The following is a 14,622-nucleotide window of genomic DNA, read 5'->3' on the forward strand; positions in this document are numbered from 1 at the left end:
CGGTTTTTCTTTAGTTTTTTTGTAAATGCAGCAGCCAGGTTTGGGGGTGGCCCCAACACTACACTGGGTCTCTAGGCAACTGTTGAGGTGGCATCACGTGTTGCTGCTCCCCGGAAAGAATGGTAAGGTCTGGAGCATCTATTCTCATGGCTCCATATTGTGCCATTCCTTTATTATTCCGACTAGAAGTTATGAATGAATTCCTAGCAGTCTGCATTAAAGATACCCAGCGATGGTAACAACTTTGGGGTGTGTACTTGCACAGTCTGAAAATGGAAGAACTGATTAGATAGAGTCAGTCTGTGCAGGTACACATCCCAACTGGTTAACACCCCTCTGTACCCTTAGCGCTCTTTCATAGGAGTGGATGCCGTGCGGGTAATCTGCTGCGTGAAGGAGTGCCAAGCCCCGTTCTGGACAGCAGAGACACGGAGCAGTAACATGAGTGATAATGCTCCGTGCCTCTCTGTGATCTTTTTACTGCAAAATCACAGTGAGATAAAGTTATCCCTGTGATTTTGTAGTAAAGAGATCACAGAGAGGCACGGAGCATTATCAGTCATGTTACTGTCCGTGTCTCTGCTGTCCGGAGCGGGGCTTGGCACTCTTTCACACAGCGTATAACCCGCACGGCATCCGCTCGTGTGAACGAGCCCTTACTGCAGACTGCTAGCAATTCATCCATTACTTCTAGTAGAAATAATAAAGGAATGGCACAACATAGAGCCATACAAATAGATGCTCCAGAATTGTTATTACATGGGGAATGCATGACGCTATTAAAATTGGCATGTCAGGAGTGGTGAAAGGTCCTCTATAAGTTAGTGCAAGTCGAAGTGATATAAAGTAAAGAATTGATAACTTTGCATAAGAAAAACAAGGGCAAATGCATACAAATGTCCAGATTTCTAAATATTCGTGCTCTATCGTGACAGATGACAAACATATGCCATCTGGATGGAAAAAATAAAAACACTGAACAAAATCGCCAACATAGCTGATTCAAATTGCATGCAAAACCATCAATCACCCATATGAAAGAGACCTAAGTTATGAAAAGAACTACTGTTAAACCTCAGGCTTCCTGTTTCTTATGTCTCTAGTCAGTTCAGTAATACTGCCAGCAGGGGGAGCAGCCAGATTCTGCTTGCTGGAATGGTTTCTGTTTTGTTTCTCAATAACGTTCATGACAAGGGAACAATAAGCACAAATTCAACTATGTGTAACCTAGTAACATAGTTTTACTATGTGTACATACAGTCTATGCAAGTATAGTTCTTAGCTTGCAGACAGAGATGCAGAACAGGTTTGAACTCTTGTGACTAAACATAGAAAACCATATTCACTTCACTCCTCCCCTCTGTGTGAGCTAAAAGTGGAATTCCCCAGTCTGACACACATAGGAACTTCCCATCAGTCATCGTGATAGGGAGGCGGAGAATTGGGCCAGGAAGTTTGTGTAGAGCAAGGAAGAAATATCCTAATGGTAGGTATAGAGGGCAGGAATGGCAGATTATTGCAAGTGCTGGAGCCTAGTCTTGCAGTAGGGCTATAGTGAATCTGTGTAGGGAAAACTGGGAAGGGGAACATAAGGGAAGACGACATAAAGTGCATAGCAACAGCTTAAAGGAAAATAGGAGCACATAGGCGGGGGTAATGGGAGGGTTGTTAGGGACATTAGAGAATGAGGAAGGAGATACAAACTCTGAAGTGCTGAAAATAGAGCGTACAGTTTGACTATAGATCTAACAGGAAGTATCTGATGTCTGCCTAATGAACCTGCTGCAGACGGTTCTACTCATAGGTCCAGTTGTGGGGTCAGGGCAGAATTACATTTGTGATCACAACAAGAATCCAGAGCTGGAAAAGGAGGGTGTCACTTGTATAGGGCAAGACTTCAGCCCTTTAATTATTATATCATTTCCTATCAGGCATAAGCTGTGCTACCTAGAATGCTGATGGCTGTAGGTGAGTATGAGGCAGTGCATGACAGCAACAGCATGGATGAATTTGCTGTGCCTCGAGGATCGGAAAGGGAGCTACGAGAACAACATTCCCACATTGAGAGGATATTTGGTATCACAATGAACATTTTAGGAGTTCTTACGCAAGATCAGTTATCCCTGCAATCACCCGGACAGCAGCAGATGTGGCTTCAGCTTCAAGGTAACAAAAGGAACATAGTAAAGGCCAAGGTAAGATGGGACGGGGAATTGTTCTGTATGGTTTTCCCTAAAAAATGTAAGATTTCTGTTTAAAAAATAAAAATAAAATACAGCTAAGGCTTTGTCCACTCTTGTGTTGCAGTCTCTGTTTATAGAGGAAACTGTGAGATGCTTTCATGTGTGATGGATACTAACATTGCCCAATGGACTCCATACTGGGGTCTGTCATTCCTAGATTAAAATAGTGATGCATGCAGTGCTGATCTTCCCATCAAATCTGCCACATCTGCTGATGGAAGTTCCAGCTAGAGCTGCTGATGGCATTGTGGACAGCTTAATTGTTATATATTAAAAATGGATTGCCATCCAGCTTTCCCACCTGGACCTGAATACTTTTGTAATTGCATGTAATTAAAACGTTATTACAGCCAATGAGCTATATAATAAAATGTATCTGTATAGCGCCACCTGCTGTTTGTTCTTTTAATTTTTTTTTGTCCGTTTCACTGAGCTGGTTGAATATGCTAAGTTTAAATCTTCAACTGGAGCAGTGAATGTTGAGATCTCTGGATGCATGTGAGGTACCGGGTGGTTCTAGCTTTGTTAGAAAGAGATTGGCATGTACTATATGATGTCTTATTTGCTTTTATTACATCAGTTATAGTGTAACCCCTTTAAACGATCAAGTGGGGAATTTCAAAATGAGAGCTCTGTGCCTAGTGCAGAGATAAGATTGGAAGCCACGGTATAAGAGAGAGAGCACAAGCTACAAGCTATGGTAAAGGCTTAAAACCAGATTCAGTCCCATGCACTGAGCTCAAAGGGGGTATTCAAGTTGCAAACATTTAGCACCTATCCAGTTAAATGTTGGATTGATGCACTTAGCTGTGCCCATCACTCTCATAGAGATTGAAAGTAGTACAGCACGCATGCTTGACCAAATCTTCAGTCAAACTCCTCGTGCACTTGGCAGGGGCCGGATCCTCTTGTTCTAGCAATCTGTGAGGGTTCCAGCAGTCAGACACCGACTTTATAACATTTATCACCAGAAAAAGTAGGCTGTGTAGAAGTAGCTGGGGTAGTTGGGTGACGTTGTCACCCCCAACTTTTCCAGAAGTGTCGAAGTAAAATTATCAGCATTTATGGTCAATATTTATTTCCAATAAATGTGCATGGACAAAATGAGAAAACTAAGAAATGTTTGCTTTCTCTCTTCAGGATTATATTAAAGGACTATGCTCCCCAGAGTTAGAGGAATATGTCAACTACCCACGTGAGATGCACTGTATTTTTGTAGGGGCAAGAGGTCTTTTTCTTGACTGCTTAATTCGAGCCACTTCATCATGTGTGCAACCACAAACTCCTGGTCGTATTAGAATCTCTGGCCTATTAGAAGAAGTGGTAATGGCCCAGAGTCGGATTCATACTTTTTTAGATGAAAGTATATCCAAAGCAGATGACCAAGAAGCTTCCATCAAAAGGAATTTCAAGGATCTGGTGGAGAAGCATAATGATCATCATTCACTGGATCTTCTAATACTCCCTACTTCCATAAAGGAACAATTACTATTCCTAGTAGAAGAAGATAAGGCTCTCGGGGTGAAACAGTTAATAACCCATGAAAGGACACCTATGCAACCATCAGACGCAGCAATGAGCAATAGTCCTTTCTTCACTGCACCTGTAGAATTCCAAAATCCAATAATTAAGAACAGTGCAGCATCTCAGCCAATGGATATATCTAAATCAAAGTCCACTAAAAGAATTTTGCGCCAAAGGGCCTCTGAGCCACGCAAATTAATTACTGATAGTACATGGGATAACAGCAGACATCCAATGCAGATAAGTAACAACAAGGGACCTACAGTACAGGAAAACAATCACTACCCCTCTAGTCAACATGCAGAAGAACCTACCCTGAGTGAAAAGGTGGAACCATTAGATGATGAACATGATGATGAGTTCAAGCAGATATCTGGATTGCTTGATACCATAATGGGAAGGGATGAGAGAGATCCTGGCTCTCAAGCTCAATTTTCTTTGGGGACACAAAAAGAGTTTAACATGCTTTTAGATTTTTTTAAGACGATGGGTTATCAGGAATCTGTTGTTCTTAAAGTGCTACATGAGAATGGGATCCAGGAACCATCGGAAATACTGGACAAAGTTAATATGGAGCAATCTAGCCATGATCAGCTCATGAGTCAAAATACCAGGCCTTCAATGTTAAAAGGGATATCATATACTCTTTCCAACAATGATGACGATGATAGTTACCTTCTAGAAGTGATGAAGTCAGCAGCCAAGAATTGTGGCTATTCACCAAGTGAAATTGAAGACATTGGAGATGGTTCTGTGACAGGACTGTTAAGAAAGCTGAATGAAAAAAACAATCCAGAGGATTTTGCAATGGCTGTTAAAGCTCAAGAAAAAGGGCAACAACAAATGGACTTTAGGCTCCAGCAAAACACTGTTTCTCAATCGCAACCTGAACCAAACATTTCAGACTCTAGGATGGTACAATTCAATGCTGGAAAGCAGGCAACACTGGACAGAAACTTTCCAGAGGAGGATATATTTAATGGTGGTGCCCAACAGGAACCTGTGGTTATGGATGACATTTTAAAGAGAGATGAACACAATGTCCCTGTTGTAACAGGAGTGCAGAGGTTTAATGAAGCAATGCAGACACCTTTTGAGCTAAATTTAAGAAATGAAAAAGGAAATGGCCAACTGAGGCATATTATTATAGATGGCAGTAATGTGGCTAAGATGTAAGTAACAATGTTCTGAGTTCCTAAAACTTATTTTTGCTGGTTAGACCATAAAATCTTCCTCACAAAGTATAGTCTCCCCTTAGAGAGGTTGTCTGGAATAATAAGTTAAGGGGATTGTGCATAAAATGGGGGATAAGTGTATGATTGGTGAGGGTGCTGCTTTCAATACCTTAGGTTGAGTTCACATCACACATTCAGCCTCTGCTTGATGTATACCTCTGAACAAGCTGCAGTGTATCCCACTGTATTGGCATACAGTGGGATACACTGCCCTCCGAGTCCCTTCATACAAAAAATATACTGCATGGTATATGTTTTTATTCCATACTGCAAAACAAGGTATACTGATGTCCTTTTGGCCTCTACCAGATGAATGGAGGCCTATGGATACATTTGGCGTGTATTGCCAGGAGATCATTAACAGGACGTAACCATGGTGTAATAAATGTAAACTTGATCTCCTCGGTTTTCTTATGCAGATTTAGATATTTCTCAATATTGTTATGGTATATATTTCCTGATGCGTATCAAGACTGCCCGTCATTGGGACTGAAATTTAAACACCCTTTGCATAACTTCCTGTACCCTGGGGGTAGGATGAAGACAAATAATCCTGTTCCATGTGTAGACATTGCACAAGCAGGTGACCCACTAGCTTACCTACCTTGTAGATACATTGCATTGTGTCCTAGCATGTGTAATAATTCAGAACTGCATTACTTCAGAGCAGAAATCTCCCAGCATCCTTGCTAGCTTAGCTGTACAAAACCTTCTCTGGTGATCTGCAGTTATAGTCTTTACACCTGGACTGTACATAATGTGATATATAAAGTTCTGTCTCACTGACTTACAGAAGCTCTTCCACTATTTCCAAGTTCAGTGAACAGAATTGTGCATGCTGCTTTGACCTACACTACAGAGTGTAAGCGCCAAGAAAGTGGGCAATGACCGGGAACAAATGTTCATAGAAATGTATGTTCCAGTTCATTGCCCGCTCATTAGCGACATTTGTGTCGGGGGCTATATGGGGCCGAACAATCAGTGCACCTAGCTCTGCGATATCATGCTTAGGGGCTCTTCACATCTCGTTTTTGCTGTACGTAAAGCGGATATGTTTGTACATAAAAGAAACGTATGGCTTGACTCACCCATAGACTATAATTGGGCAAACAGTACAAAAGTGTATCTTTTTTACTCCATTTGTCACTGTTTATGTTTCTGTACATTTTCTTGCAGGACAGTATAACGTAGCACACCATGCTTTTCTGTCCTGCAAAAAATACATGTAGAAACCTGTATCAGTGATGGCTAACCTCCAGCACTCCTGCTATTTTGAAACTACGACTGAGAACAGCTAAGCAACTGTGCATCTTGGGAGTAGTAGTTTTATCATAGCTGGAGTGCCGGAGGTTAGCCATCACAGGTATATGTGTTTTTTTTACATTGCAGTTAATGGGAGACGGATGGAAACTTAAGACCATACATTTCCATCTGTTAAACATATCCGTTTTTATCCAGATACATTTCAAATCTTTATTAAAAATAACAAAGGTTTAAGAAAAAAACTGATACGTTTTTATTTAAAGAACAGACACAAACATATGCACATACCTTAAAAAAAGGATAGATAACCACAAAATTGCATATGTTTGTGTACTTTTTTACTGTATATCTAAAAGTATCCACTTGATGTACAGCAAAAAAAAACTAGATGTAAACAGACCCTTATACTGCATGATCCAGTCCTTGTCAGACAGTTCTGTACCTAGAAATAGTAGACACAATTCTCATACTTCTGAAATCATTGGAGCAGATTGGAGAGAGAAATGAGTCATAATTCTCCAGTCACATAAGTGTCTATGTAGATAGAACAAAGTCCAGCTCTCAAGTGGTAAAGGTGCTGTGACCTGCTCTGCACGGATCCGGGCTGTGTTCACACCCAACGTAGATGCAGCAAAAAACTCCAAATGGATCCAGCGAGTAAAATCAATGATTCTATATTTCTTCATTTAATTTTTTTTATAAACAAGTAATCCTCCTGCAAAAATCAACGCGTTTCAACCATAAAACAGGTCTTCTTCATGGATTCATAGTATAAAGTATTCAGATGCAGGCATGTAACTTACTGCTATATATTTTTTAGTGCAAGTCAGTTTTCAGCCACAATAATAGGAGGAAGCGTTTCGGCCCATCCAGCCTTCGTCAGCAAGCTGACGAAGGCTGAAGGGGCTTAAACGCGTCCTACTATTATTGTACTCACTTATGGAATAAATATCAAGTATATTGATTGAAGAAGCCGTGGTCTACTGGGATTCCTTTATTACTGTCTTGGAGTTCGCTCTTGTCCCGTGCGGCATACTAGTCGAGTGCCGATCTGTTCTACTTGCTACTTAGTCTTCAGCCACAGGCATGTACATCAAGAGTTAATATTATCTACATTTTACCCTATACCTGCACTGTGGGCGTTCCTTACTATTTTCAATTGATTTAATTCCCCCCTTTTTGCTTAAAAAGCAGTTACATTCCTGTATCTGAATACTTTATACTATGAATCCATGAAGAAGACCTGTCTTATGGTTGAAACGCGTTGATTTTATGCACGAGGATTACTTGTTTATAAAAAAATGTAAATGAAGAAATAAAGAATCATTGATTTTACTCGCTGGCTCCATTTGGACTTTTCTGCTGCACATAAGTGTCTATGCCTCAAGGGGTATGGTCAGAAGTGTCTGTTGCTTGGTCTTCTGAATATGAGAATAGGTCGGGAGATGATATGTGACATGTCACTGTGACGTACCTAGAGATGGTTTAGCTTGGATTTGCCCTTTCTTAGTAATTATGTAAGAATTATTATTCAGTATTGATAATGAGTACACAAGCAATTCTTATAGAAAGTGGTGAACTTTGTAAAGGCAACGTTGGAACCTTGTGTGCCTCCCTTGTCCAAACAGTATGTGCACTGTTGATTGCGTGACTTGTCAAGCTACTTTGTTATTTATGGAGAGTGTTGGTCAGCTTTACCATACATAGTGGAAAATAACATCTATTTATGTACTGCAATTATTCAGATAACGGTGATTTCTGCTTTTGTCCCGTGTTCCTCTCACTTTCTTGTGTTCACTTTAAAATGCAAACCTGATACTTTCCATGACTCATTCAACAAGTACATCTATTTGGGGATTAGGCTTTAGAGTCTTCTTATCGGTCAGTTTTTTTTGTCTGTTTTCCATCTCATGTGTCGATGATTCAATCTCCATGTGGTTTTTATAAGTTATAAAAAAGGTTATGTTTTATGAAAATGTTTGACTTTTTTTTGTGACAATGCATATTTTGGCCTTTAAAACAGTATAGAAAGCATTCCTTCCCGACAATCGCCTGCTTGTCAGTAAGGCTACTTTTACACCAGCGTTTTTGCTGGATCGGTCATGGATCAGCAAAAACACTTCCGTTACTGATAATACAACCGCCTGCATTCATTAAGAACGGATCCGGATCTCAATAGCGGAAAGAGAAAGCGCAAGTGTGAAAGTAGCCTAAAGGAGACCTGTACATTTGCATGTATATTGTCTCTAACAAGCGTTTGTACGAATGTTCTTTAGTGATAATCTGCTCAAACATTGGGCAGAGTAAAGAGGCCTTCAAAAATTCCTCAAAGTTTGTAAATCCTTGTCCACACTTGTAGTTGAGGTCAGCAACTGCTTAGTAATAAAATGTGAAAAAAATGCTGTAGAAACCCAGATTAATAGGGTTGTCCCATCTGGACATTTCTGAAATATTGATAGGATATGCCTTAAAAGTCCAATAGGTGCCAGTGCCACATCTGGGACCTGCTCCTATCTCTAGAACAGGGCCCTGTCATTAATAATGAGGACACAGAGCATTTCTCCTTCCACCAGAGCTTTCTCCATTTGCTGCTATGGGACTTTCAAAAATATCTGAGCACTTTACATTTATAATTCCTTTATCTATTCCTAGCAGGAATCAAGTGTATACAAAGGTGTGGGACATGCCAATGACTTATAATGAGTGAAATATTATGTTCATTACTGAAAGTACAGAAAAGTCACATATCCTCTTTAAATTCCCCTGTAGACATGGTCTCCATCGTTTTTTCTCCTGCCGTGGCATTGCACTAGCTGTACAGTTCTTCTGGGACAGAGGGCATCGCAACATCACTGTCTTTGTGCCCCAGTGGAGGATGAAAAAGGATAGCAAGGCTAAAGGTCAGTATCTAAAAGAATCTTTCACATTTCTCGGAGAAAGGCTTTGATGCCACTTTTATCCAAAATATCAACTGTATAACAAGTAAATGTGATGCTAGATGACCAGTTTTGAAATATATCCTCTTATTGCATGTTGTAAGTAATGGAAGAGATTACTTGTTTCCAAAGCTGGTTATCTCGCGGCACGGAATATTGCAAACCAAGAGGAAAGGTGAGGAAGGACACATCTGTATTTCCATGAAGCCATTCTGGTAATTTAGTAATGTCAGTTATTAGCTGGACAACAGAATCAGTAATGTATCCACACATATACAGTAGATGGAATGTCAGTGCAGAGTTTTCTGAGTGACCCAATCAAAATGTAGTGCCTGACTGTTTTAGACGAGGGCAACATAACCCCCTACATTTTTGCTGCCTCATAGATATTCCACACTGTAACCCTAAAATACAGTAATGGAGGTAGAAGAGCAGTGCCATTACAGTCATAAAATGCACATAAAATTGGCCATAACATTGTGCCCAAAGTAATGGTTATAAATGAAAGCCCTCTGCCAACAGGAACATTTGAGGAGCATAGCCACAGTCAGTAGAATAGTTGTCTTGCACAGGAGGGATCTATGATTGATCTCTCTTGGCACAAATGGGATTTCAGCACATTTCCAAGAACCTAGCATTGCCTCGCTTAATCTTGGAATTTCTTTGACATAGAATGACCGATTCCTCTGAGTTATAGACACGATAGATGTAAATGCAATTATGTTTATCAGAGCATGTCCATGAACATCTTTAGTCCATCAATTCATACCACACAATAGAGATATAAATTCTATTTAGGAAATAAATCAAAGCTTTGTTGGGTTCCTTTATCGTGGGATGTCATCATATAGGACAGCAATAATAGTCCAGCATGCAGTGCTACCCTCCTGTCAAACTGATGAACACTGTGGTGGAACTGGTCCTAACCTATTATATATCAATGAGGTGCATCTGTCACCGCTGGTGTCTATCATATGAGAGATCTGGCAGTCCATTTGTAGCATGATTTTGCTTCCCTAACAGAACAGAAAAACTGGAAAAAATACAAAATTTGTGCAGAGTTTTATTGTTGTGAAGCTTATATGTGCGTGACCGTTTTATGTCTCCTCACAGAGCAGAACTTTCTTACTGAGCTGAATGATCTTGGGCTTCTCTCTTTCACCCCTTCAAGAACCATCGAAGGCAAAAGAATTACATCTTATGATGACAGGTAGCACTGAAAATTGCAGTTTATAAATCTAAGGGCAATATAAAAACACAGGCTAGGTGCCAACTTCTAGGCAGGTCACACAACTTAAACTGCATGATGCAGCTTTCCTATGATTCTGTTAGGTTCTCTCTTATGGGTTGAGTTCTAATAGAAGTGATTAAAAAATGTAATTGATGTGATTCATGTAAAGTGAGTAATGCCTCATCGCCCCATGTTCAGTGTCCGATAAAGTACACTTATTCTGTTTTTGGAGAGGAGAGTAAGGGAACTTCTATTATACTGCCAAAATAATAGTAACATATAGATAGTATTACTATATGGTGCATATAAAAGTCTTCAACTGTATGGTATCTTTTAGGTGAGATGTGTGGTGGAGATACTTAGAGGTTGTCCAGGACTTAAAGGGAACCTGTCATGTGGATATTTGATTATAATCTAACTAATTATATACAATCATTAACTACTAAAAAGTGCCTTAGATGTATTCACTTACTGGTGTGACAGATGGTTACCTCATAATATACACACAAAGATGCCGCATGCTAATGAGCTGATTCGAGTCCGGCGTGATGTCATTGAGTCCAGCGTATATTTAATTCAGAGCTATAGCCACTCCCCTGCCCACCTGCTGCTGATTCATATGGAAACAAACTGTCATTCAGCAGCAGGTGGGCGGGGAGAGTCAGGAGCTCATGAATATTCAGGACTCATCATTATCAGCTGGAGCTTTTCAATACAAGATGTTGGCAGATTGACTGGGTCAATTAAAGAAAGTGACCCAGCATTGTGCTAAGCGAATCAGTCACTTATTTATGTTGCCCTTAGTTATGACACCATAAAACTGGTGATAGGTTCCCTTTAAATACTGATGACCTATCCTGTGGATAGGTCATCTTTATCTTATCAGTATGGGTCCGATTCCCAGTGGCACTTGGGCAATTGCTGCAGTCTCCTCCAAGTCCCTTAACATCACATCTATTGGCTTTTGGGCAGATCAGTCCCATTCAAGTAAATTGGATTGAACTGCAAAAGCAAGCATGGTCGATATACACTCTACACTATTGTGGCTGTTACGCTATGAAGAGGCTGCAGCCTTTTCAAACAGTTGATTGGCAGAAGGTGCCAGGATTCGGACCCTTACTGATCAGCTATTGATGTCTTTTACCGAGAATAGCATATGAATATTTCATTCCCATAAGATACCTTTAAAGGAAACCTGTCATCAACTTTACGCTGGCCATACTAACGGCAGCACAAAGTAGAGACAAATGATTTGATTTCAGCGGTCTGTAATTTATAAGTTAAAAGTAAGTGGTTGCCGAGAACCAACATCACAAACATTGCAGACCAGGCCTGGAAAAGAGTCAAATCTACATGACAGGAGTCAGGGTTATTCCTGCTCTCCTGCCCACCTGCTGATGACTGACAGGCTTCTACCGAGTTTTCTCCCTTTCTCTCTAGGAGAAAACTGCCAAACATCAGCAGATGGGTGAGAGTGCAGGAGGTTATGAATAACCATGACTCTTCTCAGGTAGATCTGACTCTTTTCCAGGCCTGGGCTGCAATGATTATGATGCTGGTTCTCAGCAACCACTTACTTTTAACTCATGAGTGACACACCGCTGAAATTAGCATTTCTGTCACTATTTTATGTGACCCTAAGTGAGGTCAGTAGAAAGTTGATGACAGGTTCCCTTTAAGCAGAAGTCCTGGGCGATTGGCACGTTTGCCCTCTATAATACTACTTTCTCCAAATTGCACAAAAGTTGGAACTTTAAGTTCTCTCCAACCAGGTCAAATAATTGCAGTAATTGACACGAGGTGTAGCTCCATAAGCACATTTCACACAGACATTAGATCTTCACGGTCCTGGACCACACCTAATGCTTCTGGAATGTTTTCTATTGAGTTTGGAATGATTCTTGCATCACAGCCATGTTATCCTTCACCCTGTGCTAAGTTTGCTGCCTTCACCAAGTATCTAAATACCATGGCCTAGATAAAGTAGTTTGGCGCATGCCCTAGACGCCCCCCCCCCCCCCCCGCCCCCCAGCTATACCCCTGGTTATGCAGTTTCAAAGACTCCAGTGAAATTACAAGGCATATGCCCCCAATGTCCAAGATGGAAATACTCTTTTAAAGCCCTTTACAGCAGTATCATTAAAGGGGTTGTGTCACTTCAGCAAATGGTATTTAGCATGTAGACAAAGTTAATACGAGGCACTTACTAATGTACTGTGATTGTCCATATTGCTTCCTTTGCTGTCTGGATTGAGTTTCCCATCACATTATACACTGCTTGTTTCCATGGTTACGACTAGGGATGAGCGAATTCTGCCTTTAGAGGCATTCCGTTATTTATTCCGTCATAATAGAAGCCTATGGCCTGCATAATGGATCCGTCCGGATTCCGTTATGTAGGGGAGTCCTCTCCTGCATAACGGAAATGGGACAAATCCGTTATGCAGGCCATAGACTTCTATTATGACGGAATGAATAACTGAATGCCTCTAAAGGCATTCCGTTATGCATTCCATCATATAATTGCGTTCTGGTCCGTGGTAACAGAATCCATAACGCAATTCTGCTTTTACCACCAAACGAAGCGCAAACAAATTTCATAACATGTAACCTAGTTGTAACCATGGAAACAAGCAGTGTATAATGTGATGGAAAAATCTATCCAGACAGCAAAGGAGACAATATAGACAATCACAGTACATTAGTAAGTGCCTCGTATTAACTTCCTCTACTTAAGAAATGTCACTTGCTGAAGTGAGACAACCCTTTTAACGGGTAAATTGTTAATCCTTTTTTATTAGTATTGATTTTAATTATGTTTGCTAGGTGAAATAAAAGTATTAAACAGCTGAATTTATTTTCCAATCCAACACAGGTTTATGCTACAGCTGGCAGAGAAGACAGATGGCGTAATAGTCACAAATGATTATCTAAGGGACATTTTTGCAGAATCTCATGCTTGGCAGAATATCATAAAGGACAGGTACCTATAAAGACAGCTTTTATCTCCAAAAAATATTTATTTCATTGTATCAGTCACATTCATTTCTCCTATTTCATATCTCGGGGGTATCCAGATTGCTGCAGTTCACTTTTGTTGGAGACATCTTTATGGTTCCAGATGATCCTCTAGGGAGAAACGGGCCACCTTTGGACGAGTTTCTTACAAAGAGTTCTTTACCTAAGTAAGTTATCTCAAATAGCTTGTGATAATATCAGCACTGTATCACATTCTTACTAACAAAAATGTACTTATACAGGGCTAAAGCCAAAGGTCATTCATTTGCTGGGCGAAGGGCTACCCATGCTCAACCAAAACCATCTTCTCAAACAGAGGTCCTCAACCTTCGGGACAGAAAACCAATTGGATATAAGGAGAGACAAGATGAAGGTGTTCGTTCCCCTATAGACACTGAGAGGCTGAGATGTGAACTCTTAAGTATATTTCCTCAACAGAACATTAAAGTGGATTTTATACTCCAAAAGGAGCCATGTCTAAATAATCTCAATAAGCTCTCAGAACTTCTTATAAACCTCAAGTTTTGAACTACAGGCAAATGAGTGACCAAAACATTTTGTACACTGATATAAGCACTGCTGAATCTTCAATGGCGGCCACTAAGAAGGTCTGCTCTGGATTATTTATTGCTCTTTAAAAAAAACTTCCCTTCTGAAGTTCAATACAAAGGACTCACTGGTTTTTCAGTGCATACCTTCCAAGCAGCAAATTTAAGACATAAAAAGAAAGATAAAAGTAATAGAATGTATAAGTGATCTCAGTAATAGCATGTATTAAAAGTTTTACAAATCATGAACTGTGTAATGTGGGTACTATCGACATCTGACACTTGATGTGCTTTTCATCTTTTTTTTTTATCTAGCCGTAGAATAATATTAAAATGTACAGTTACCATTTTATGTCCTTACATTGTAATTTTTACTTTTGGTGCAGATTTTCGGAATAAAATATATATTTTTTAATTGAGTTGCCGTTTATAATTGAAGCCATTTTATATGCTGAAACAAATGTGGTGTGAAGGGGACTAAGGCTGGGTTCACATCACGTTTTTGCCATCCATTTAACATATACAAAATAGTATATGTTAACGGATGCCTTAGACTGATGCCATACTGTTGTATCAGTCACCATAGAGTTCCACTGTAAAAAAAAAAAACATATCTTAATGTAT

The 14,622-nt window shown here is 40.0% G+C and overlaps 1 protein-coding gene across 1 annotated transcript; it reads left to right on the forward strand.

Moving 5' to 3' along the window:
* The first annotated feature begins 1,414 nt into the window (after window positions 1–1,414).
* Window positions 1,415–14,415, forward strand: KHNYN (KH and NYN domain containing). The gene is made up of 8 exons (XM_044274937.1): window positions 1,415–1,486; window positions 1,932–2,195; window positions 3,384–4,939; window positions 9,035–9,165; window positions 10,315–10,411; window positions 13,308–13,415; window positions 13,510–13,617; window positions 13,693–14,415. The coding sequence occupies exons 2-8, from the start codon at window positions 1,953–1,955 to the stop codon at window positions 13,976–13,978; spliced, it is 2,529 nt and encodes an 842-aa protein (XP_044130872.1). The 5' UTR covers window positions 1,415–1,486; window positions 1,932–1,952; the 3' UTR covers window positions 13,979–14,415.
* The last annotated feature ends 207 nt before the right edge of the window (window positions 14,416–14,622 follow it).

Source organism: Bufo gargarizans, chromosome 1 (assembly GCF_014858855.1).
Source record: "Bufo gargarizans isolate SCDJY-AF-19 chromosome 1, ASM1485885v1, whole genome shotgun sequence".
NCBI lineage: Eukaryota > Metazoa > Chordata > Amphibia > Anura > Bufonidae > Bufo > Bufo gargarizans.